The following is a 23,661-nucleotide window of genomic DNA, read 5'->3' as shown; positions in this document are numbered from 1 at the left end:
TCCTGTGAGTAGATGGTCGTTAAGTGATACTCCTTCGAACTTGGCTGAACAGTCAAACACCACGCGAATCTTCCCTGGTTTCTGATGGTGGTAGACTCCGTGGTGCGGAATATACCAGCAAGAGCCCCGTTGGAGTTCACTCTTTGGGACCTTCTCAGCATCTCCACAGGATATGATGTCGCTCATGAATGCAACATAGTCCTTGTGGTACTGCTTGTCCTTCTCAAATCTCCTTTTCAGACACCGGAGGCGATGATCTGCACACTTGAGATTGTTAGGCAGACACGGCTTGTCTTCTTTAAATGGCAATGGCATTTCGCGCTGTCCATTCGCTTGTGTCTTTATGCCCTCCTCCATTTGCGTGATGAAGCGAAGGTCATCCTGAGAGAAATGAGCATCTTCTACGTTTCTCTCGCTGAAGTCTGATTCAAGCACTTTCAGCACATCTGTCGGAACAATGACTTCCTTGACTTGGGTTCTGCATATGTACTGAACTTGACTTGTTAGGTCACTAGGTGACTGTAGACTTGGTGTCACTTGTTTCACAATGATTCTGTGGCTGCTTCCGATGGCATCTCCATAGTCAACACAGGGGTTGACGCAGCCAACTATGCTCCAGCCAAGATCTGTCCTTACTGCGAATGGCTCGTCATCCTTGCCTGAAACAATTTCTCTTGGCAACAGGGCTTGAGAGCAATTGTACCCTATGAGCAGGCCGACATCGCAGTCTATCAGAGGAGCGATCTCTTCAGCAAGGTGCTCTAAGTGAGACCATGCTCTTGCTGTCTTGGGTGTGGGAATGTGACTTAGACTAGCAGGGATGAAGTCTCGCGAATAAGTCACGGGAAGAGGGATTTTCTTGGAGGAGGAAAACCCTCTGATTTGCAACCCAGTTAACTTGTGACTTGGGATTACAGTCTGCTTGGATGCTAGTGTGGAAAGCTTTAATTGAACAGGCTCCATCTGTGTATCCAGAGTCTCTGCCCTTTCTTGTAGGATGAAGGTGCTATTGCTCTGACTGTCCAGAAGAGCGTATACCAGAACTTCAGCATCTGGGTTTCTTGTTGTTGACAGCCAAACTGGCACTATTGTGGTAGCATATGTGCTGTTCCCATTGTGCATGACTTGGTTAGACATAGATGTACTTGTTACTTCAGTAGTTGTAGACTCTGTGTCACTATGTTTCGGCTCTTTAGAGCTTTCCTTTCCCTTTAAGGATTTTCCACTCTCCCTTTGTCCATCAGCTTGGACACTTTCATCTGCCTTAGCACGGTCTTCATGCAAACATGTGGGATGCCTCCCCTTGCATACGTTGCAAACACTCCTCTTCTTGCAGCTCTTTGAGTGGTGTCCTGGCCTTAAACATGCAAAACACAGTCTCTTTGTCTGCACATACTTAACTCGCTCTTTAACAGGCTTCTCCATTAACTTCCGACATGTCTGAATACCATGGTTTGTCTTCTCACAAAACATGCATCCCTTAGCATCGCCCTTTTGTCCGTCAACATCTGGCTTCTCTTCAGATGTACTTGCTAGCACCTTTGCGCCAACATTGCGGATCTTAGATGGCTTTGCTCTTTCAGCATCACCACTCTTCAGAGCATGAAACGAAGTCATCGGATTGCAAGCTATCTTTGCTTCTCTAGACACAAAGTCAACAAAGATGTGGAAACTCGGAAAGTCGTGTTTTTCTTCTTCGAATTCCATTACCTTTCTGTTCCACCTGGCAGTGAGCCAGTCAGGGAGCTTGCTGAGGATTCTTTGATTTTCACTGCAGTCGTTTAGGACTTCAAGACTCTTAATATGACCCATTGCTGCTTGACAGCCTCGCAAGAAGTCTGCAAATTCTCTCAGCTCAACGCTGTCTTTGGGTCCAATTTTAATCCATGAATTCAGCTTGTCGCGGAAAGCTTTAGCGACCACAAAGGAGTTGCCGTATCGCTCTTCTAATATTTCCCATGCGGAATCATAGGCTTTCTCAGTGCCCACCAGGAAATAACTCTCAATTGCTTTCCTTGCAGCTCCTGTGACATACTTGCGGAGGTAGTAAATCTTTTCATTCACGGGAATGTTTTTCCGGCCTATCAGAGTTAGGAATGACATTTTCCAGTCCTTGTATCTCATTGGGTCTCCGCTAAAGATCGGCGGCTCTGGCACTGGAAGACGGCTTGTATTTATGGACTCTGCTATTGCTTCGGCAAGCATTATTGTGCTATTATCGTGATAAGTGGGGCGAGCAACTTTAGAAGTAGGCCTTGGGACTTCATAGCTGGTAGTAGGGAGCCTACTGGAAGACTGTGAAGGCACACTGTACTTTGGAACAGCATTAGCTTTTGGTGGAGGCCCTGACAGTTTATGGTTATGAAGAAGATCTGATATTTCTTCATCTGAGCCTACATCTTGTTCATAGACTTGCAGTCTTGCCTTTGCAGCTTCCAAACGCTTTAACTGTCTGCGCTTCTCCTCCAGTAACTTGTGTCTTTCAGCATTTTCAGCTTCTTGCTGTGCTAGTTGCCTCCTGTTCTCAGCTTCAAGCCTTTCAAGCTCTTTTTCTTCCTGTTCCATTTCCACTAGAACCTTCAAGGTAGCTTTAGTTGCGGCAAACTCCGCTTCTGCCTCCTGCTTCTTTGTGGAGGACACGCTCGAGCGTTTTGAAACACGTCCAGAGACTGGGCGGCTCAACATGGACACTTGGTCTTCTTTACATGAAAACACTGATCCAGTGTTACCCCATGGTGCTTGTAGAGTGGATGAATGCTTATCTGTGTCTTCATCTTGTAGAACATGTAGCCGTTCAATGAGCTGTTTTGATACAGCATCACAGGTGTCTACCCGACGTCGGGTGTCTGCGTCCGGAACACTGTGTTTGCGAACATCCTCATAGTGTTCCTTTACTTCGAGATCAGCAGCGTGAATTCGAATTTGGGTTTCACGTAGAACGTCGGTTGAGTTGGGTAAGGAGAGTGCCCTTTTAGCCTCTTTGGCAAGAACCTTCCATTTCTCGTATGTTTTGTTAAAATTACGCTGAAGTTTCTTTAATCTTTCATTATGCAGTTCCTGACCCTTTTCAGTAAGTTTCCTTCTTCTCTTGTCTTCAGTAACATCAGTTTCTGTATTCCCTTCAATTTCCTTTGTAGGACTTTCTTCTAAAGGTTCATCGTGAACAGACTCCTCATCTTCTTCACGAGTAACTTCCGAGTCTTGCATTTCAGTTGCAATGTCTTTATCAGCCATTTTAGTATATTACGAATTAAACCGAGTTTAATAAGTAACCTTAAGGAGCCTTAAATAGGATTAGTTAGGTTAAATCAAATTGGCTTGTAAATTAGAGCAAGTTTCACCTTGGAAAACTATGTTTAAATCAGTTAACCTTGTTATCCTTTAATGGCCTGTGTTTAAAGGCTATTCTGTGAAAGTAAAATGTAAAAAATATCAAAAAATGCAAAGTAGTAATAATGTAGTAATAAAACGAATAACTATAGGCAAGTAATAAATGAAGTAATAATACTGAAATCAGATCACACCAACCTGAATGTCAAGTGATAGCTTAAATGCCCTATATGGCAAGATACACTAGGCATATGTCAGAAAAATATTAGATGAGAGCACCCTTTAAACTTAGAATCACTGAAAGTAGGCAAATACCACAGTACTCCTTTAAACTAAATATTTCTCAAAATTGCTTAGTGTTGCTTAAAACTTAACCTATAAACATTCAAATAGCAACGGCAACAAATATGTAGAATAATCAGAAAGTTATCACATTAAACCTTAGTTACACTTCAAACTTAGCAAGCATTCCTTAATGAAATATGCAAGTCCTTAAACTTATCCTTATGCTTTGTGCAATAAGTCCGACTGAATCTTCAAACTCCTTTTAGCAGTTGTAGAGGCTACTCCACGTCTTCACATTAACTTGGCTCAAACGTGCTTCTCTTGGCATAACAACACAACTCTCTTAGGTTACCGGCAGGTTGCAAACTGTCCTTTGACAAGTGGCTCCTCCGAAACCGCGAACATCTTCACAGCTCCGACAACGAGAGACGGGCGCGCGTGCTGGCTCCTTGCTGGCAGCTGATCACGCTCTCCCCTCGTGTCGCGGTGGCTGAGTTCTCACTGTAATTCCCTCTCAAGTCGAAATCACGAAAACCAAGTTGTTCTTTTGTTACAGGCTTTAATCACACAAGGAGCATGATAGTGTGCCGTGAGAACTGTTAGACATACAGACAGAAAAGAAAATAAACCAAATTACTCCCACGTAAAGACATCAAAGGAACAACGCGACTGTTACATGACTCAACAGAACTTCGTCACATTACATCTTTAGTCTTACAAACATAACAGTAACAACATAAATGTACCTCATTGGCCGCTTTCTCTTGAGAGAAAATTAGAAATCTTCAGTCCTTCAGTGCACTATGCACTTTATCCAGTCTTCCTTAATTATTGATGATCTTAGGCAGAGAAATCAGCAAGGTGCCTGCGTGCTAGCTTGGTCCAGAATGTTCCAAGTAGCGACCCTCAAAAGTAACACCCATCAACCTGCGGCAGCAACCTTGGTTCCCCCTTAAGACTTGTTCCCCATATCAAACAAACAATTTACATGAAATATATGAAATGATGCTTTTAATATTAAACTACTGTTACTACAAATGTATGTATTCATGGACTCTGTATGTTTTAACCTAATGTTTATTTATCTATTATTTATTTATTTATTTATTCTGACTTCGATGGCAGCTACAAAGAAGGCCAATGTTTTATTTGACTTCAACATAAATATAAACATAAACGCAAATTAAATAAATTAAACAAGTACAACTCCGTAATTGGAAGCGTGATGGCTCATTATTCAACCCTGCACCCTCACACCGAACAGGAGAGGCGCTTTAACACTGCGCATACGCGCACGCGTGCCACTGTGGAGAGGTGTATAGGGCTCCTAAAGCTGGATCTGTCTCTCGGCTGCGGGGGGAACCCTATACGCCCGAAAAGGTATGCAATATTATTATTGCATGCGGGGATCTCCATAACATTGCCCAAAAAAATGGAGTGCCATTTCCAGATGTACATCCAGAGGACCCCGTACCCAGAGATCCCTTCCACCAGCCTGCACAGCCAAGAGCGCTCAGGAGGAGAGAGGAACTTATTCAGCGATTCTGACTTTTGGTAAGCATTCTGTTATTCAAGGAAAAAAGAAAGAACAACGATTTCTTTCAGCATTTATTCTGTGACTTCAGTGTTTCATTTATGTCTTTCAATATAGCTAATGTCGATAGATTGCATGGTGTGTGTTAAAGCCATCATCCACTTCACGATCTCTGTTTGTCTTTCTAGGATCTCTGTGGTCAACACGGCTGGCCGGTGTGACGCTGCAGACCGGGGGGCAGAGGCAGAGGCTTCGGATGTTGACGGGGCCGCGTATTCGTCGGGCGGGTGAGGTTGCCCGGATGCTACTTCGGATTCATCTGTGAATGAAAAATATTAGTTTGATTAGGAACCTCATTTGTGTTGAATATTAAAGCAACTGTTTTATTCAAACGTCTTGGGTGTGCAGTCATTCTTACCACCATGAAACAATGGTGAATGAACAGTGAACTTCAACTGAGGGCTGCTGTCACGAGTGAACGCTGGCGCGATTTGCTGCCGCTGCTGGCCGGTAACTTTTAAAATTTTAAAACTCACCTGGAGCCTTTTTCCTGGCTGTCTACGCTACCCGAGCCCTCATCAATAATGTGGACCGGTAAGACATACATCCTACTTGTCTGCGTCTGGCTCCTTCTACTGCCCATTCACCTGCAAGTGGCAGGTTTGCTACAATACTCGGCCACTGACCTGCTCCAGCTGCGCTGTCACTCGCCTGGACCCGCGCCAGAGGCACTCCACCTTTACCCGATCATCATCTTCCAGCCTCGCCGGAGATACATCCACCGAGGGTCCCGCTGGGATTTCCAACACAACAGCTCAACAGCAATAAAATCCATCTGGTCAAGCTCTCGAGGTCGCCCTCCACGCTCCACCAGCCGGACTACTCAACATCCGCTCACTGACACGCAAGGGACATCTCATCCAGGACCTCATCACCAACCGTAAGTTAGGCTTTCTTTGCTTAACCGAGACATGGCAACAGCCCCAAGACTATTCACAGCTGATTGAATCCACTCCAAGTGGGTTTGTTTACACCTGTCAACCCCGTGTCTCTGGCCGGGGAGGAGGCCTCGCGATAATCTATTGCGAGAACTGTAAAGTCTCGCCGGTGCCCGTCTCGAGCTCGTTTGAGTCCATTGTCTGTCAGTTGTCTGGTCCCACTCCAACCAATTATTGCCACTGTCTACCGCCCCCCAAAACCGAATAGTGACTTTTTAAATGATTTTACTGCTTTTCTCACACATCTATCCTCTCTCTCACCAAACATAATACTGCTGGGTGATTTTAACATCCACATGGACAATACCAATCTGCCTCTCTCCAAAGACTTCACTTCCTGTTTAGATGGTTCTGGATTTCATCAACATACCACTATTCCCACACACTCCAAAGGACATATTCTGGACTTAATCTGCTGCTCTGGTGTCACCCCTCTCAACTCCCCATAACTGACCACTTTCTCCTCTCATTTACAGTGAAGCTCACTCTCTCAATCGCTAAAACACCACGCCTCATTTCTTTCCGAAACATAAAGAACATTAACCCCTCCACTCTCACTGCAAGTATCCACTCTTCATGCCTCCTCGATACCAACAATCTGTCCACCCCCGATGACCTGGTCTCTCACTATAACACTGGTCTCCATAATATTCTTTTTTTTAAATACTTTATTGCAGGTTTCACACGGTCATAGAAACATTTCTTTTGATTGCAGTTCCATCTTGCAAACATTTATTTATTTTTTTTTTTTTTGTCCATAAAGAATGGTAACAAGTGAAGTAAACTGATAAGTGCCAGGGAGAAGTAAAAGGAAAAATAAAATCCAACGGCTTACATATATTGTTCATACCGCAAAGCCAATAAGGGGGAGGGGCAAGAAGAAAAATAAATAAATAAATAAATAAAAGGAAAAAGAAAAGAAAAGAGGAAAGAGCCCAATATTTTAGTAGATAGGTAGATCATAAATGTGTGTGTGTGTGCGTGTTCATGGGTTGGGTTGGTAGGTGGATGCTTTGTTTTAATTATATTTATTTCAATCTGTTCTGTAAAAATAGCTTGTTATTTTAAATGTTATGCTATTTGGATATAGTTTATACCATTTATGTAATTGATTTCTGGAGCGTAAAGTAAGTTTCTCCATATTCAAAATATTTTCTTTTGTATTATACCAATTATCAAGGTTTGGCGGTATTGGTTGTTTCCACGCTTTTGTTAATTGTTTTATTGCAGAAATACACAATATATGGAATAACTTTTGATTTGTTGGTTTAATTTTACTTGAGATGTTAATGCCTAATAGGTTCTCTACAGTCAGGGATTGTTTTATACCCAAGATGTATTTCACAGCTTTTTCAAATCCTTCCCAGAATGTGTTTAATACTGGACATACAAAAAATATGTGACTATAGTTTGCTCTTTGTTCTCCACAGTTCCTCCAGCAATTTGTCCCTGTTTGCGTTCGGCTACATTTCTCCGGTGTAATGAAAAATCTCTGTTGTATTTTCCATGCAAATTCATTCCAATATCTTGATTGTGTAATTTTTACATTTCCTTTTAGTGAATCTAACCAGTTTTCCATTGTGATGTCAATATTCAATTCCTCTTCCCATTTTTGTTTTACTTCGATTTTAACTCTGGTAAGTTTTTGTAATATTTTATGTATTTTTGAAAGCTTACCGTTGCCTGTGAATCTGTTGTCCCCTAAATATTGGATTAATTCATTTTCTGTTTCTTCTGGTGGGTGTTCCTTAATATAGCTTCTTACTTGTAAATACTTAAAGAAATATTTCTTATCCAACTCAAACTTAAAGGCGGGGTAGGGGATCTTTTTCTGGAACATTTTTATACATATTGCTTGAAATACTCTTCACACCCCCATTGTAACCAATTAATTAAAAGTTTTGACACAAATATGAAAAGTTTTAGTGGCCTCTAACGTACAATCTAGGAAAAACAGTATCCAATCATTGTGAACGGTCCGTTCACAATGATTGGATACTGATGCCGTCTATCAAACTGCAATCTGCTCCTCCCTCCCCCTCCTTCTCCCTGTGCGCGTACCCTGCTCCGTGAACGTCCAGAAGCTTGGCAGGAAGCTAAACTAGAGCCAGCTTGGCTAGCACCTAGCATTAATAAACGTATAGTTAGCATAAACTAAATACTAAATACGGCAACGATCGATGCTTGCTGTCAGAACAGCGCTCGTGCACCTTCGTGCTCGTGCGCGTTCATGTACTCTAGAGGCATGCCTTCGGGGGGAAAGTGAAGAAAAGGGTTGGGACTTTTTGCCTGTGTATTTTCAAAATGCAGCTTCGCTGGACTCAAAATCCAGGATCTCCTACCCTACCTTTAAGTATAAGGTTTTCATATGATTCAACAATGTGGTTATTCATATAGGGCTAATTTGTGTAGGTCTTTCCCTATTTGAATCCCTTTTATATGTATATTTTGTCTTATAGCTACTGCTAATACTTCTATATAAGTAGCAAACAAGAGTGGGGATAGTGGATCTCCTTGTCTAGTGCCTCTTTGTAATTTAATTGTTCTAGATATTGTGCCATTTGTTTTTACCCTGGAAATTGGGTTGCTGTATATTGCTTTTAGCCATGAACAAAAAATTTCATCTAATCCTATTTTATTAAATACCTCAAACATAAATTTCCAACTGACGAGGTCAAATGCTTTTTCAGCGTCTAAATTAATCAAAACCATATCTTTTACATTTTGTCTTTGGGCATAATCAATAATGTTCAGATTTCTTCTAATATTGTCCATTAACAATCTGTTGGGTTTAAATCCGCACTGATCGCTGTTAACAATATTTAAAATATTGTCTTTTAACCTACTTGCTAGGATAGATGAGAGTATTTTATAGTCCGTATTAAGTAATGATATAGGTCTGTATGAAGCGCATTTTGCAATGTCCTTTCCTTGTTTATGTAGTACCTCAAGTATTTTTGCACATTCTCAAAATTTTCACTTACCTTTTCAGTATACAAGTCTTCATAGTAATTGGCAAATTCTTCTGCAATCATTTCTTTGTCCGTAATTCATTTGTCTTCTTTAGTTTTTAATTTTGTAATATGCGTTCTGTTGATTTGTTTTTTTAATTTGTATGCTAGTATTTTCAAGGCTTTTGGACCTCCATCATAATTTTTTTGTTCTGTAAACCTCATTAATTTTTCAATTTCTAAAGTCCGTAAATTGTCCAGTCTCTGACGTTTTTTATGTAGTTCTACTTTAATTATGTTACTATTTGTTGTACTGTGTTTAATTTCCAGTTCCTTTATTTCTTTAGTTAAAATTTTCTGTTGTTTGTCTCTGATTCTTTTTTTAGCTGATGAGTATGATATAATATGTCCTCTTACTACAGCTTTAGCTCCCTCCCAAAGTAGAATTGGATCTATCTCTTCTTGGTTATTGATGTCTACATAGTCTTTCAATACTTTTTTTATTTTATCTATAAAATCTTTATCTTGTAACAATGAATTATTCAGTCTCCACAGTGTTTGTCCTTTTATAGCATTTACTGTTATTGTTAGTGACACAGCTGCATGATCGGACAAATGTATTGAATTAATAAGACATCTTTTGATTAAAGTTATATTATTTTTAAACATAAAGAAATAATCCAGCCTATTATATACAGAGTGTCTTCCTGAGTAACATGCATATTCTTTTTTACCTGGGTGAAGAGCCCGCCACACGTCAACTAATCCCATTTCTGAGCTGAATTTTCTCAATAGACTTGCATTTTTCTCAGATCTGTGTGTCTTAGTACTTGAGGAGTCTAGTTTTGGATTTAGAACTAGATTAAAATCACCTGCCATTATTAATATGCCCTTACTTTTTGTTGTCATTAGTTCTGTTAGGTGCATCATAAGTTCTGTTCCTGTGTCTGGAGGATAATACACATTGAGGATGGAGAGATCTGTTCCTTCAATCTTACCCACAATTAGAACATATCTACCTTCTTTATCAACCACACAGTTTTCCATTTCAAAGCCAACATGCTGTTTAATTATTACCGCTACACCTCTTTGACGTGAGTTGTATGAGCTGAAGTAAATTTGACTTTTAGTTTTAATTTTAAGTTTTTGGTGTTCTTGTTTTTGCATGTGAGTTTCTTGTAAACAAATTATATCGCCATTGTCTTTCTCCATCTGTAAGAGAATTTTTTCTCTCTTTATTTGATTGTTCAACCCATTCACATTTAGGGATATTATGTTTATTTCACTCATTTAAAAATACATAGATTGCTCCTTTGTGTTGTTTGTTGATCTTTAGTGTTTTTAAAGTCCTGATATGTTCATATGTGAGAGCAACTACCTTTACCTTGGTGTGTTGGGTCAAAGTGTATGAGATACTAAGAGGGCTAACCGAAAAGAGGTAGAGTAATACAAGGGGGTGAAAAAGGTGAGTGAAGAGAAAAAAAGAAAAGTAAAGAAAAATACCCTTATAGTAAAGAACTATACAAACAGACAAAAATAAGCACATGTAATACACAAAGACAAAACAAGTAGACGTGGACTCACATAAAGCGATCTGGTTCCATCTGTACCCCCTCAATGAAAGGTGGTAACTCGTGGTGAGTGATGTTGTGGATATCCTTAGGATCTGGGTGTTTGCCAATGATATCAGCAAACTCATTCCCAATTATGGCAGCTTGTTTAAACCCCCCTCCCCCCAACCCTGCTAGGCTTGATAGGTTAACTTAGTTTTCCCATACACTACATATTTATTTATGTCTGGGCCTAAGAGACAATAAATCAAAAGCCATCAAGGAAACTTTCCCTCTTACTTTGAAAACAAGGTTAACTGAAAATAAGCCTCAATGCTGGGATGCACCTTAAAATGAAAGTGTCTGTTAGGCGCACCTGTGCTTTCTCAATTTCAGCTTAAAGTAAGGGATCAGTAAACTACTTACTTATTATTATCAACAATAATAACATTAATGATAATACCCCTCACAATAAAAATAACATAATAACATAGTTTAATTGAAAATAAAAAAATAGAGCAGTCTAGAATGAATACCCACTTCACATAAGATTTGTTTTCTATATCTCAACTTTGTCAAACAAAAACACAAATCTCAGTTTTCACTCATGTTTAAGAAACAAATATGCTAATAGGGAGAAAAAAAAAAAAAAGTATTACCGTATAAGACAATCTATTAAAAAAATGAACAAAGGGAATTTGTATTTTTCGCCGAACTATTAAAAAAAAAAAAAAAAAAATTATTTTTATTTTTTCTTTGGTACCAAACTATGTTTTTTTTTTTTTTTTTTTTTTTTTTTTTTCCTTTAAACCAAACAATCTCAAACATTAGATATGTTTTCTATATCTCAGCTTTGTCAAACAAAACCACAAATCTCAGTTTTCTCTCATCTTTAAGTAACAAATATGCTAATAGGAAAAATAAAAATAATAATAATAAATATATATATATAAAAAACCAAATGAGCAAACTAAAAAAATCTCCATTCACATGAGGTATTACCGTATAAGGCAATCTATTCAAGGAATAAACAAAGGGAATTTGTATTTTTCGCCGAACTATTTATTTATTTATTTATTTTCTTTATTTTCTTTTCTTTGGTACCAAACTAGTTTTTTTTTTTTTTTTTTTTTTTTTTTTAACCAAACAATCTCAAACATTAGATATGTTTTCTATATCTCAACTTTATCAAACAAAACCACAAATCTCAGTTTTCTCTCATCTTTAAGTAACAAATATGCTAATAGGATGTAGAATCGTGGGGTAACTGTAAGTATCCAAATCAATAGTCTCTATTCCATCGTCAAGCAGTAACCAAGGTCTCCTCCAGTTCTTCACATTTCATTGAATACCACTTTACGATAAGGTTTTTTTTTTTTTTTTTTTTGTGAATATTTCTGGGTGTGGTATATGTAACTTAAAATAAGCCTGGATTTTACTCTATCCGTGAAAGAAAAGGGTATGATGTATAATCACCGGATTCAGTAGTCTATCTTCAGTTGAAATTCTTCAGACGAAGCAAATGATAGAATATTTAATCTTGGGAAAGTCTATAATCTGTCAACTTTGATCAACTCTCAATATTTTCCAATGAGTTTCTCCAATAGTTCTTCTGTTTTTTCATCCAGTTTCTCCTTTCTTTTCCGAGCCGTCTCTGTTCGTCCTCCTGTGCGCACCCGTCCTTCCTGCGCTTCCTTTCCTTCCTATGAAGCCCTGCGCATAAAGTACCATAGAGGCTTCTGCTGCCGTGTTGTACACCTGCTCACCTTCACCTAATAGAACCTTCAATTTCGCAGGATACTTGAAGTGCGACTTGATTCCGCTTTCCTTCAACTGCTTTCTTATTTCCGTGAACTGTCTCCTCTTTTCCATTATCGCGCTGGGGTAATCCTGATCAAAGTAAATGTTCTCATCATGAAACTTGATTGGAGTCTTTTTGTCCCAGGCGGCGTGCAGGACCCTCTGCCGTGTCTGCCATGTTAAAAAGCGCACAATTATTGAGCGTGGTCTCACATTTTGCGCTTGTGCGCTTCCCTCAACTGATGTCTGAGGGGCAGATCTGTGCGCCACTACTATAAGCAATTCTGACTCGGGGATGCCGAGTTTTCCCGATATTAACTCTTCAATAAACTTTACCATGTCCGATCCCTCTGCCCCTACTTTTACTTGATGGATTCTCACGTTGTTCTGCCTCGACTTATTTTCGAAATAATCGAGTCTCTCAGTCAAGCAGCTTTGTTGAATCAGCAAGTGTGATACTATTTCTTTTAGTATCGGCTCTTTGTCCTCCATGTTACTTATCCTTTGTTGTGCTTCAAGAACTTCTGTTTTTGTGTTCTTTACTTCTTCCTGAATTCCTTTAACTTCCCGTGTCAACTTCCCTATTTCTTCCTTAGTTTCCTCGGCATTCTTGTTAAAGTCGGCACGGAATGCCGTGAGTTCAGTTTTAATGCTCATCATCAGGTTTGGCAAGTCGGTCTCTCCCGCACCTGCCATTTTCTTCTCCTGTTGTTTGGTCTTCTTTTTTTGCTTTTTCGATTTCACAGTAATCTTCTCCTCTGTCGTCTCTCCCGATCGTAAATTCATCCCAAAATTTTCCGTTCTTTAGGTCACATCATCTTTTCATTTTGAATGTAGTGTCTTGTATATTCCTTTCATTTCAAACCTTCCCGGGGTTGGTAAGAGAAGCGTCAAGCCGATAGCATGTCACCGGAACCGGAACCCTCCATACCGCCCATAATATTCTTGATTCTCTGGCTCCACTGAAAAACCGATCTGTCTCCTTCACCATCTCCGCCCCCTGGTTCACCCCCGATCTCCGACTAATGAAAGCCAAAGGACGACAACTGGAACGACTTTACAGAAAAACTGGTCTCACTATTCACAAAGAAATATACAATAACCACATCTTACAGTATAAGGACTTCATTGCCATCACCAAATCACACTACTACTCCAGCCTAATCACTGCCAATCAAAGCAATTCTAAGTCACTTTTCTCCTTACTCAACAATACCACCAAACCCCAGGACTCTCTCCCCCTCACCTCTACACAACCTCATTCTGCAATGCCATCATGTCATTTTTCACAGAAAAAATCAAGAACATCCACCAGAACCTCGGATCAATACCTCACCTCAGCACCCCAGTCGACCTTCCCCCACCTACACACTCCCTCTCCTCCTTCCATCTCCCCACTCTCTCAGAAATCACAGAGCTCATCCAGAAATCCAAACCATCCACCTGTCAATTAGACCCCCTCCCAACCCAACTTGTCAAAACCTGCCTCCCATTTCTGGTCCCTCTCATCTCCGCAATCATCCACACCTCCCTTACCACTGGAACTGTCCCTACACCTTTTAAAACTGCAGCCATTACCCCAATTGTAAAAAAACCTGGTGCTGACCCCTCCAACTTCAACAACCTCCGTCCTATCTCCAATCTACCCTTCATTTCCAAAATCCTCGAAAAAACAGTTGCCTCCCAGCTCCATTCTCACCTATCCCACAACAATCTGTATGAACAGTTCCAGTCCGGTTTCCGCCCACTCCATAGCACTGAAATAGCACTCATCAAAATCACCAATGACCTCCTCAAGGCATCTGACTCTGGACTACTTACCATCCTCATCCTCCTCGACTTAAGTGCAGCCTTTGACACCATCTGCCATACCACCCTCCTCAGCAGGCTATCTTCCATTGGCATCACCCACACTCCCCTGGACTGGTTTACCTCCTACTTCTCTGGCCGCACTCAATTCATTCAACTCAAGACCCTCAAATCAACTCTCTCCCCCGTCACCTCAGGTGTGCCCCAGGGCTCTGTCCTGGGGCCCCTCCTCTTCATCATCTACCTCCTTCCCCTTGGCAATATCTTCCGCAAATTCAACATCCACTTCCACTGCTATGCTGATGACACCCAGCTCTACCTCACCACTAAACCTTCGTCCTCTCTCCCGCCCACCTCCCTCACAGATTGCATATCTGAAATAAAAGCCTGGTTCACCCAAAACTTCCTCAAATTAAATAGTAGCAAAACAGAGGTTCTCCTCATTGGCACAAAATCCACTCTATCCAAAACCAACAGCTTCCCACTCACTATTGACAATTCCTCCGTCTCACCCCTCCCCCAGGTTAAGAGTCTGGGCGTCATCCTGGACAGTACACTATCCTTTCAATCCCATATCAATAACATTACCCGGTCAGCCTACTTCCACTTACGAAGCATCAACCGCCTCCGCCCTTCCCTTACCCCCCACACTGCTGCCATCCTTGTCCACAGCCTCGTCACCTCCCGCCTGGACTACTGTAACTCTCTCCTCTTTGGCCTTCCTCAAAAATCACTCCATAAACTTCAACTGGTCCAGAACTCAGCTGCCCGCACTATTACAAGAACCCCCTCTATCCACCACATCACCCCTGTCCTCAAACAGCTCCACTGGCTCCCTGTTCAGTTCCGTATTCAATACAAAGTTCTCCTAGTAACATTCAAGGCCCTTCACAATCTCGCCCCCCCATATCTGTCAGATCTCCTCCATGTTTCCACCCCCTCCCGCTCTCTCAGATCCTCTTCTTCCACACACCTGTCTATCCCCTCCGCCCGTCTCGCCACCATGGGCAGCAGAGCATTCAGCCGCTCTGCCCCCCACCTCTGGAACTCTCTTCCACCCCTGCTCAGAAACACAGACACACTCCCCCATTTCAAATCACAACTCAAAACTCATCTGTTTAAAACTGCCTATTCCATCTGATACAATTCCCTTCCCCTTTTTTTGTTGTAAATGATTTTCTGTGTTTTATTGATTTCTGGTGTTTTACTTCTTTTAATATTGATGTGTTTTATTTTGATGTTTTTTTATCCACTTTGTAAGGTGACCTTGAGTGTCCAGAAAGGCGCCTCTTTAAAAATAAAATTTATTATTATTATTATTATTACCATTCTCGAGCTCTAGCATGGGCGCATCAGTGTCAAGTCCCCCTGGCACGCCCGATGAGGACGTAGCTCCGATCACGCCAGCCACCCTCTCCTCCAAGGCACTCAAATCCAAACCTGGATCGGACCCCCCCCCCGTTTGTGACATGTTGTGTCGGAGAGCTGCGACCTTCTTTTTTTGGCCAATTTCATATTGGACCACTTCTTCCTGATCTTATTGGAGAAAAAGTAAAACATCGTTCAATTTTAGATTTCATTTAATCTGGAGTTTATCACATTTTATTGACCATCACAGTAGGGGAAAATACATAACTCGTCCGGTCTGCGATTTACATCACCAACGCTGTTGACAGCCGTCCCAGCTGTCAACAGCGTTCCTTTGCCGCCTTTCGTCTATCCATGTCGCAAATTCTAGAGGTGCGGCCTTTTGTAGAAGGCATGATTAGGATCATTACGATGGATTTCGGCCGCCGGATTTATCAACAGCCGCTCGGTCTTACGATGGGATTGGTGTGGTACGCATGTTCTGTAAATCTCACTTGAGCCTCTGCGTACGACGAGTTCTCCGCTCATATATACGATGCTTTCTACGACGGCTTGATAAATGAGGGCCATTGTGTGTGTAATTATCTCTGAGCAGGAGGTGAAGAATCTCTCACATTTAGTCTGGACTAAAGATTTAAGTGAGTGAACAGGGCCGGGCTGGTCTGAGTATCTAAACTAAGGTTTACAGAGAATGGTCCGAAGAAGAGAAACCATCCAGAGGACAATGAGCAGACTTGTCAACACGCAGCAGCAGAAACTGAGGACACAGTTTGCACCGGCTCACCAAAACTGGAGAGAAGAAGATTGGAAAACGCTGCCTGGTCTGATTTCAGATGGTCGGGTCAGAATTTGGCAGAAACAACATGAACATCCATCCCTTTCTAACCACAGTGTGCCCATCTTCTGACGGCTACTTCCAGCAGGATGAAGCACCGTGTCACACAGCTCACATCATCTCAAACTGGTTTCTTGAACATGACACAGGGTTCACCAGATCTGTCTGTCGACTGCAGTCATGTCAATATGGACCAAAACCTCAGGAGTGTTTCCAACACTGTGTTGAATCTACGCCACAAAGAATTAAAGCAGTTCTGAAAGCAAAAAAATGGTCCAACTCAGTAATGTTAAGGTGTGCCTAATGAAGCGGTCGGAGAGCGTGTATAGTTTGATTGTTGATGGTTCAGGTGCTGATCAGTGATTGGACTGAAGGCCTCAGCTCGGTTTAAACTGTTTGCTCTGCAGGTTACTTATTGATGAATACCGTCAAATAAAGGTGCAGCAGCTGACCTCTGATCACTTTAAGACTCTTTTACGGTGTGCAGAGTTTCAGAGTGACGGCAGCTTGCAGACACAGAGGACTGATGTCGGAGAAGGAGCAGAGGATTTCCTCTTCTTCTACACACAGACAGCAGGGAGCTGCAGAGGGAAGAAGTTCATGGAAGAAGCTGAGTAAGTGACACTGCTCTCAGAACACACTCACAGTAAAACTCTCTCCTGATATGAGATCGAGATTAATCCTCAACGTGTTTTATGAAGGATAATTCAGGTGGGTCTGGAGCCTCCGGGTGTGACCATGTGGACTCATCAGTGGGTTCATATAATAATATATATAATATTGTTAAATTATATTTAACATAGAGCAGTGAGCGCCCCCTGGTGGTTCCTGTCAGTCTGCAGTGATCCTGCAGGATGGATTTCTGGAGTCCTGCTGCCACTTATCTGCAGTGTAGCTCTTCATGTACAGTTCAGTCCTGCATTCAGCCCATCAGAGTGTTTCAGATAGCAGATTTATCATCATGCTGCAGGTTCAGATAATCAGTGTGTGTCAGTGAATGGAAATGTTTCATCATCATCATCATCATCATCATCATCATCATCATCATCATCATCATCAGGATCAGGATCATGATGTCTGTGCTGCTCCATGCCTCCATCTAGTGGAATGATGGAAGTACAGCAGCTGATCTTTTTACAGCCCAAATGATGGAGAGGAGGATGTGAGTTGATGTGCAGATGAATGATTTGTGTTTCCTCTGCAGGTGAAGGTAGAAAGTGTGTGTGAGCTGATGTGAGTTCAGCAGCATGGATCAGTGTGAGGACACTAAAACCTCTCTGTGTGGGGAACATGAGAGCCAGAGCAAAGCTCAGAGGTGAGAGGACCATCTCTAACTGTCCATGACTCTTCTCCATGTCAGAGCTCAGCACTCACATCACCAAACCACCTTTATTCACAGTGAAAAAAAAAAAAGCTAAGTGTTGTGTTAAAGACCAGAACAGCAACAAACTTCTCATGACGCTGGATATGGACCTAAACTTCAACCTGCATCCGGACCAAGCTCTGTCACCAGCTTCATATTTTCTAACCCAGAAACACTGAATATGAACCACCAGTTGAGCCAAGACTAGAGTCTGGACTGCATTCAGCTCTTGAAAGACAGCCTCTGAAGTAAACTGAAGCTGAAAGTTACTCAGATTAGCTTCATGGTGAAATATTTTAAACCTTCTTCACACACACTCTTGTTACGAACTTAGTAATTTACTTTTGGATCAGTTTTATTAGTTTTTGTTGCATTATAGAGAACTTTCCGACTTCTTTTTCTCTTTTAGAGCAAAGATGGGGACACCTGTGGAGCACCCGGAGGACACTCCAACCCAGGCAGCTCCACCCCGTTCAGCAGGTAGGAGTCCAACAGTTTCTGCATGGAGACACCAGTAAGACACATGATGCTCAAACTGACCAATCACAGCTCCGGTTGTTTCTGTGTGGTTCCTTCAGCCTTCAGTTAGCAGTGACTGTTAGACTTTTTAACTACGTTATAAACCCTTAAAGGGACAGTTCGCCTCTTTTGACATGAAGCTGTGTAACATCCCATATCAGCAATATCATTTATGAACATTTTCTTACCCCCTGCTGCGTCCTGTGAGCAGAGTTCCAGCCTCATTTTGGTGTTGATGAAGGTAGTCCGGCTAGTTGGCTGGGGTTTAAAAAATAAAGTGTTTTGCTTCTCAAAACAATATGCGTTCAACAGAGTAATACATTTGCATCACAAAATCGTCCCTCCAGAAAAAGTCAAACCTCACAATGGCTTGGCGCTATTTTTGCCTCCCTTTGTAACAATGCGTTCAGCCACTTGGCGATAGCCCCACCTGTTACAGTGTTTACTACTCGGAAGCAGGGGAGTGCTCACTCTGCACTTCGGTCTGCACAGTTTAAACAGCAGGCAGTGATACGAAGGGAGAGAGAAATAGCGCCAAGCAATTGTGAGGTCTGACTTTTTCTGGCTAACGATTTTGTGATGCAAATGTATTACTCTGTTGAACGCATATTGTTCTGAGAAGCAAAACGCTTTATTTTTGTGCCCCCAGCCAACCAGCCGGACTATCTTCATCAACGCCAAAACGAGGCTTTAACTCGGCTCACAGGACGCAGCAGGGGGTAAGAACATGTTCATAAATGATGTTGCTAATATGGGATGTCATACAGCTTCATGTTAAAAGAGGCAAACTGTCCCTTTGATAAAACTGCAGCAGTGGGCAGGAGGCAGGGTACAACACCCCACAGGTCACCTGTCAGTCACAATTCTGATGAAGTGAAATTTATTATGTAGCACTTTTCAGCAACAAGGCGATCCAAAGTGCTTTGCAACATAAAAACATCAATCAGGAAAAATCAAACACAGAAATACAGAACAGAGCAAAAGTAAATTTAGCTAACAGTAGGATTGGTATAACTATAACAGAGCAACAGTACATTTTAGCTAACAGTAGGATTGGTATAACTATAACAGAGCAAAAGTAAATTTAGCTAATAGTAGGATTGGTATAACTATAACAGAGCAAAAGTAAATTTTAGCTAACAGTAGGATTGGTATAACTATAACAGAGCAAAAGTAAATTTAGCTAACAGTAGGATTGGTATAACTATAACAGAGCAAAAGTAAAGTTAGCTAATAGTAGGATTGGTATAACTATAACAGAGCAAAAGTAAATTTAGCTAACAGTAGGATTGATATAAACTTCCAGCTGGGGCCTTTCTGTGTGGAGTTTGCATGTTCTCCCCGTGTATGCGTGGGTTCTCTCCGGGTACTCTGGCTTCCTCCCACTGTCCAAAAAACATGCATGTTAGGTTCATTGGTGACTCTAAATTGTCCTTAGTAGTGTTGTGACGTTCGCGAACGAGCCGGTTCTTTTGAACGGTATGCAACCGGCATTCCGACATCCCGTCACTCAGACATGACGCCACTGCGACATCCCGACACTTTGATACCACCATTCCGCCACTTTGAAACTGTCGTGGTTTTGCTGATTAGTCTAACCCACATACAGAGAGCCTCTCAGGAGTTCAGTAGCGGTAAAGAGTTTTATTTAAACAGATAGGGAGGAATCTCCTCAGGAAACGGATCTGGTTCCACTGCACGATCTTGATGGGCACTTGAAGGAGAACACAGGGTTAGTGGTAGAACGTAGATGGAAATTCCTTTGCTCTAAATTAATGGAGGCTTACTCGGAGGATGAAGGGTCCTGCTGTGGGGGGGGTCTGGGAGAAACCTGGTGGGTTCTTGAGTTCAGAGAGGCGGCTTAGTTTCTTGTCAGGAGCACAGTGGAGAGCGGACAGGGTTCGATCAGAAGGCTGAGAAAGCTGTGAATCATAGGCTGAATCCAGGCTTGGAGGATGCTTCAGGAGACCACGCTGGGCACGTTCTGAAGATCGAAATACTTTAGGAATCAAAAAGCACAACAGTAAAGTTATTCTCAAGGTTTTACAATATTCAAAGGCTTGAGGCAAGGGTTACCACGTATGGTTGACACTCAGGCGTCGAAGGACTGGCAGCATGCTCCTTAAATGCTTCCAATAATGAGGAATAATTTAACCCAGGTGTGTCAGGTAGATGGCTGGCTCACTCTCTCACGCTCCAAACACCACCTGCTGGACTCAAGGTGAAATGCCACTCCCAGACCCCAACAGATACCACCATTCCGACACTTGTTGGGAGCTGTCAGGGTTGGACTGGGAAAAAAAAGGCAAGGGTTACCACGTATGGTTGACACTCAGGCGTCGAAGGACTGGCAGCATGCTCCTTAAATGCTTCCAATAATGAGGAATAATTGAACCCAGGTGTGTCAGGTAGATGGCTGGCTCACTCTCTCACGCTCCAAACACCACCTGCTGGACTCAAGGTGAAATGCCACTCCCAGACCCCAACAGATACCACCATCCCCCCCCCCAAATATTAATTAGTATCTCCAATCTAATTAAATTAATTAATTAATTAAATAAAAATAAAAAACGGCTATGGGTATGGGTATTCATCCGCCGCCCTAAAGACGAACAGCGGCTGGTGGAGTCCCAGTGCCACAGGGCGGCCGGTGGGGACCCACCTCCACCACAGCGGCGCAAGTGGAGGCAGCTGGAGGAGCGCCTTCAGCGGCTGCGCAGACAGTACAGGCGGGGAGGCAGGACGCTGGAGCAGTACTGGAGCGCTGCCCAGCGCTGCATCGTAAATTTGGAATAGTAGGCCTTGTTTTAAAATCGTTGGGTTTTGTGTCCCTGATGTTTGTAGATGTTAATAGATGTTTATATAGGGACAAAAGAAAGCCTACAGTTTAGGCGAAATTAATTATTATTATTGTTTTTTTGTTGCTAATTTTAGTTGTATTTACCTCATTTTGAATGAAGAGTTAATAAAATGCTGTTGTTGATGTGGATCTTGTTGTTGTGTTGTTTGTTTGCATAGTGATTGTATGAGGATTGCACTTTAAGGTGCCCACTGGTTTCTTTAACCGTTGCTCTTTTTACCAGCAGGGAGGAAGTTCTGTGTGAGTTTATCCCTTAAGATCGGGGCTCACCTTCCTTTGTGGAGATGTCGACGGGCAATATTTTTAACAACAGCAGGTTGCGTGTCTTCCGACAGTTGTCACAGCCTTGAATGCGCGATGAAGATTGTAACTCTGCGCACCCCAATTGAAAACTGAAACCAACATTTAAATTTGGTATTCCTTTTGCAGCCACGTGCATTTATCTAACCTGCTGTCCCCTCCACAAGCACAAGGCATGCATGAATTAATTGAAGTCATCTCCGATTCTGTGTGGGCCGCGATCTTGTTACTGACTGAAATACGTCATGAAGCTTTTCGTTGAATTACATTTGATTTGTATAGGCCTAATATCGAAAAACTTGCACAAGATTTGATCTTTTTTTGCATCTTAACAAAAAAAAAATATAGCATCCGTTTTACACTGCCAAATGAAATATTGGCTACACAACGAGCCCCTCGTCAGCCCTCATCATCAGTAAATTTCTGAGTGGGTGCGATCAGTCTTGCTTGACTTGCGTGTTGGAATGTCTCTCTCTCGGGCATTTGGTGCAGCTAGGGGTGGGCGATATGGAAAAAATGTTGTATCACGATTTTTTGCATAAAATCACGATTTCGATTTTTTATCACGATCTTCCATCCAAAAAAAAAAAATAGAAAGACCAATTACAGTAGAGTTAAGTCGACATGCTGAACCACAGAAGAGCTAAGGAGTAAAAGAAAGAATTTGGCAATCAACACATTGTAATTCAACTGTAAGCCAATTCAAGATGAAAAATAATGATCTAATTAATGACATCTGACACAGTGAGAGTGAAGCAACCGGAACTAGAAAAACGAACCACTGATGACGACTTGACTCCACCTGTTAGAAAGCCCATGTTGTTTGGTTATTTTCAGTTAAATACATTAATTACCTCCACCAAGGAGGTTATGTGTTTGCCCGAGTCTGTTGGTTGTCTGTCTGGATGTTCGCCTGTTCGTGCTGCAATCTTGCGACCTGCCACAAGGTGGCGCGACCTGGCGGAGGTCTGCACTCTGAGTGCATTTCTAGTTTATATTGTGTTTTACGGTGAGTTTTCATACGTCCAACGTTCGTGAATGCACCATAGACGTTCCGATGTTCCTGAATGTACCGCACCTGTGCGTGAGACTATGTCGCTGTAAAGTTTCGTTTCTCCTCCCGATGCAGCAGTGAACAGCTTGTAATTTTCCCTTTGCTTTTTTCACCTAACATTAGCCTGTACACCCTGGGTTTATTGTGTGTAAATGCCAGAAGAACCACAGCCAAATAAATCCACCACAAACTGGACATCTGTATCCGTGTCTTTTAAGGAGGACACACACCATACACCTAGCCTGACTACGTCATACTCACGATTCTAGTCAGAATGTGAGTCTGATACCGCTCAATAGAGATTTGGGTATGGGGCGTGTTTCAACCGAACCAGGAGAAAAAATGCCTCTTCGCTCAATTGGATAGACCTACAACCAATCAGAGCAACGTAGTATGTGACGTAGATTAAGCGACACACACTTGTTGTAGGAAGGACGGCAAAAACATCTTTTCTATCGATAAAAGCCTTTATCGCGTTCCTCTGTTCGTCTTTCAAAATGAATGCAATGTGGAGATCCTGTAGAACAGACTCGATGGCAGAATCTACACGCCCTAGCTCTCCAGCGGCAGCCGTGTTCAGCTCTTTAGTGACGTAGTCGATAATGTCCCTGTTGATCATCTGTCCATCATCGTATAAAGCCCGCCCTGGCAATCTGATTGGTCCGACCAATTCTTGGTCGGGCATAATGATTTCCCAACTGAGCAGAGCCAGACCGAACTTCCCGACCAAAACTTTTATGGGCGGGGCTAAGTTCGGCTGGCACCCAGGCTACCATACACCAGCATTAAAAAAAAAAAAAAAAAAAAAAAAATCATTGCGCTGATTGTCAAAGGCGATCTATACGGTTTCTCTAATTTGGTAGATCGCCTGCGATTCTCCACTCTTCCTCGCCAGTCACGATTTTATATCGTCAGATCGCGCACCCCTAGGTGCAGCCCTATTATTGCATGGCGAGCTGTCCACGCGTGTGGTGCTGAAATCGCGTGTCGGAATGGTGGTATGTTGAAAAGAAAAAATCATACCGCCGTTCCGACAAAAGAAAAAATGAAATTCGGAATGACGGACGTTTCATTTCTTAAAAAAATGTCACCATTCTGACAATTG

General features: G+C 42.0%; 1 protein-coding gene across 6 annotated transcripts in view; it reads left to right on the top strand.

Moving 5' to 3' along the window:
* Positions 1–23,661, top strand: part of LOC142385541 (protein NLRC3-like) — a 197,274-nt gene that overhangs the window by 122,787 nt on the left and 50,826 nt on the right. Inside the window, exons 2-4 of one of the 6 annotated variants that reach the window (XM_075472157.1) lie at positions 16,948–17,074; positions 17,665–17,775; positions 18,233–18,303. The exons of 3 other annotated variants lie outside the window; for them this stretch is intronic. In XM_075472157.1, coding sequence (XP_075328272.1) covers positions 17,708–17,775; positions 18,233–18,303 — 139 coding nt within the window. In that variant the 5' untranslated portion in view covers positions 16,948–17,074; positions 17,665–17,707. Of the gene's footprint in view, positions 1–16,947; positions 17,075–17,664; positions 17,776–17,859; positions 18,110–18,232; positions 18,304–19,002; positions 19,062–23,661 lie in introns of those variants that run through there. 2 more of the 6 variants (XM_075472158.1, XM_075472159.1) reach the window with 2 other exon arrangements.

The sequence above is a fragment of the Odontesthes bonariensis genome, chromosome 8, assembly GCF_027942865.1.
Source record: "Odontesthes bonariensis isolate fOdoBon6 chromosome 8, fOdoBon6.hap1, whole genome shotgun sequence".
In the NCBI taxonomy this organism is placed as follows: domain Eukaryota; kingdom Metazoa; phylum Chordata; class Actinopteri; order Atheriniformes; family Atherinopsidae; genus Odontesthes; species Odontesthes bonariensis.
Note: the sequence above shows the minus strand (reverse complement) of the source record. Positions and strands in the feature narration are given on the sequence as shown.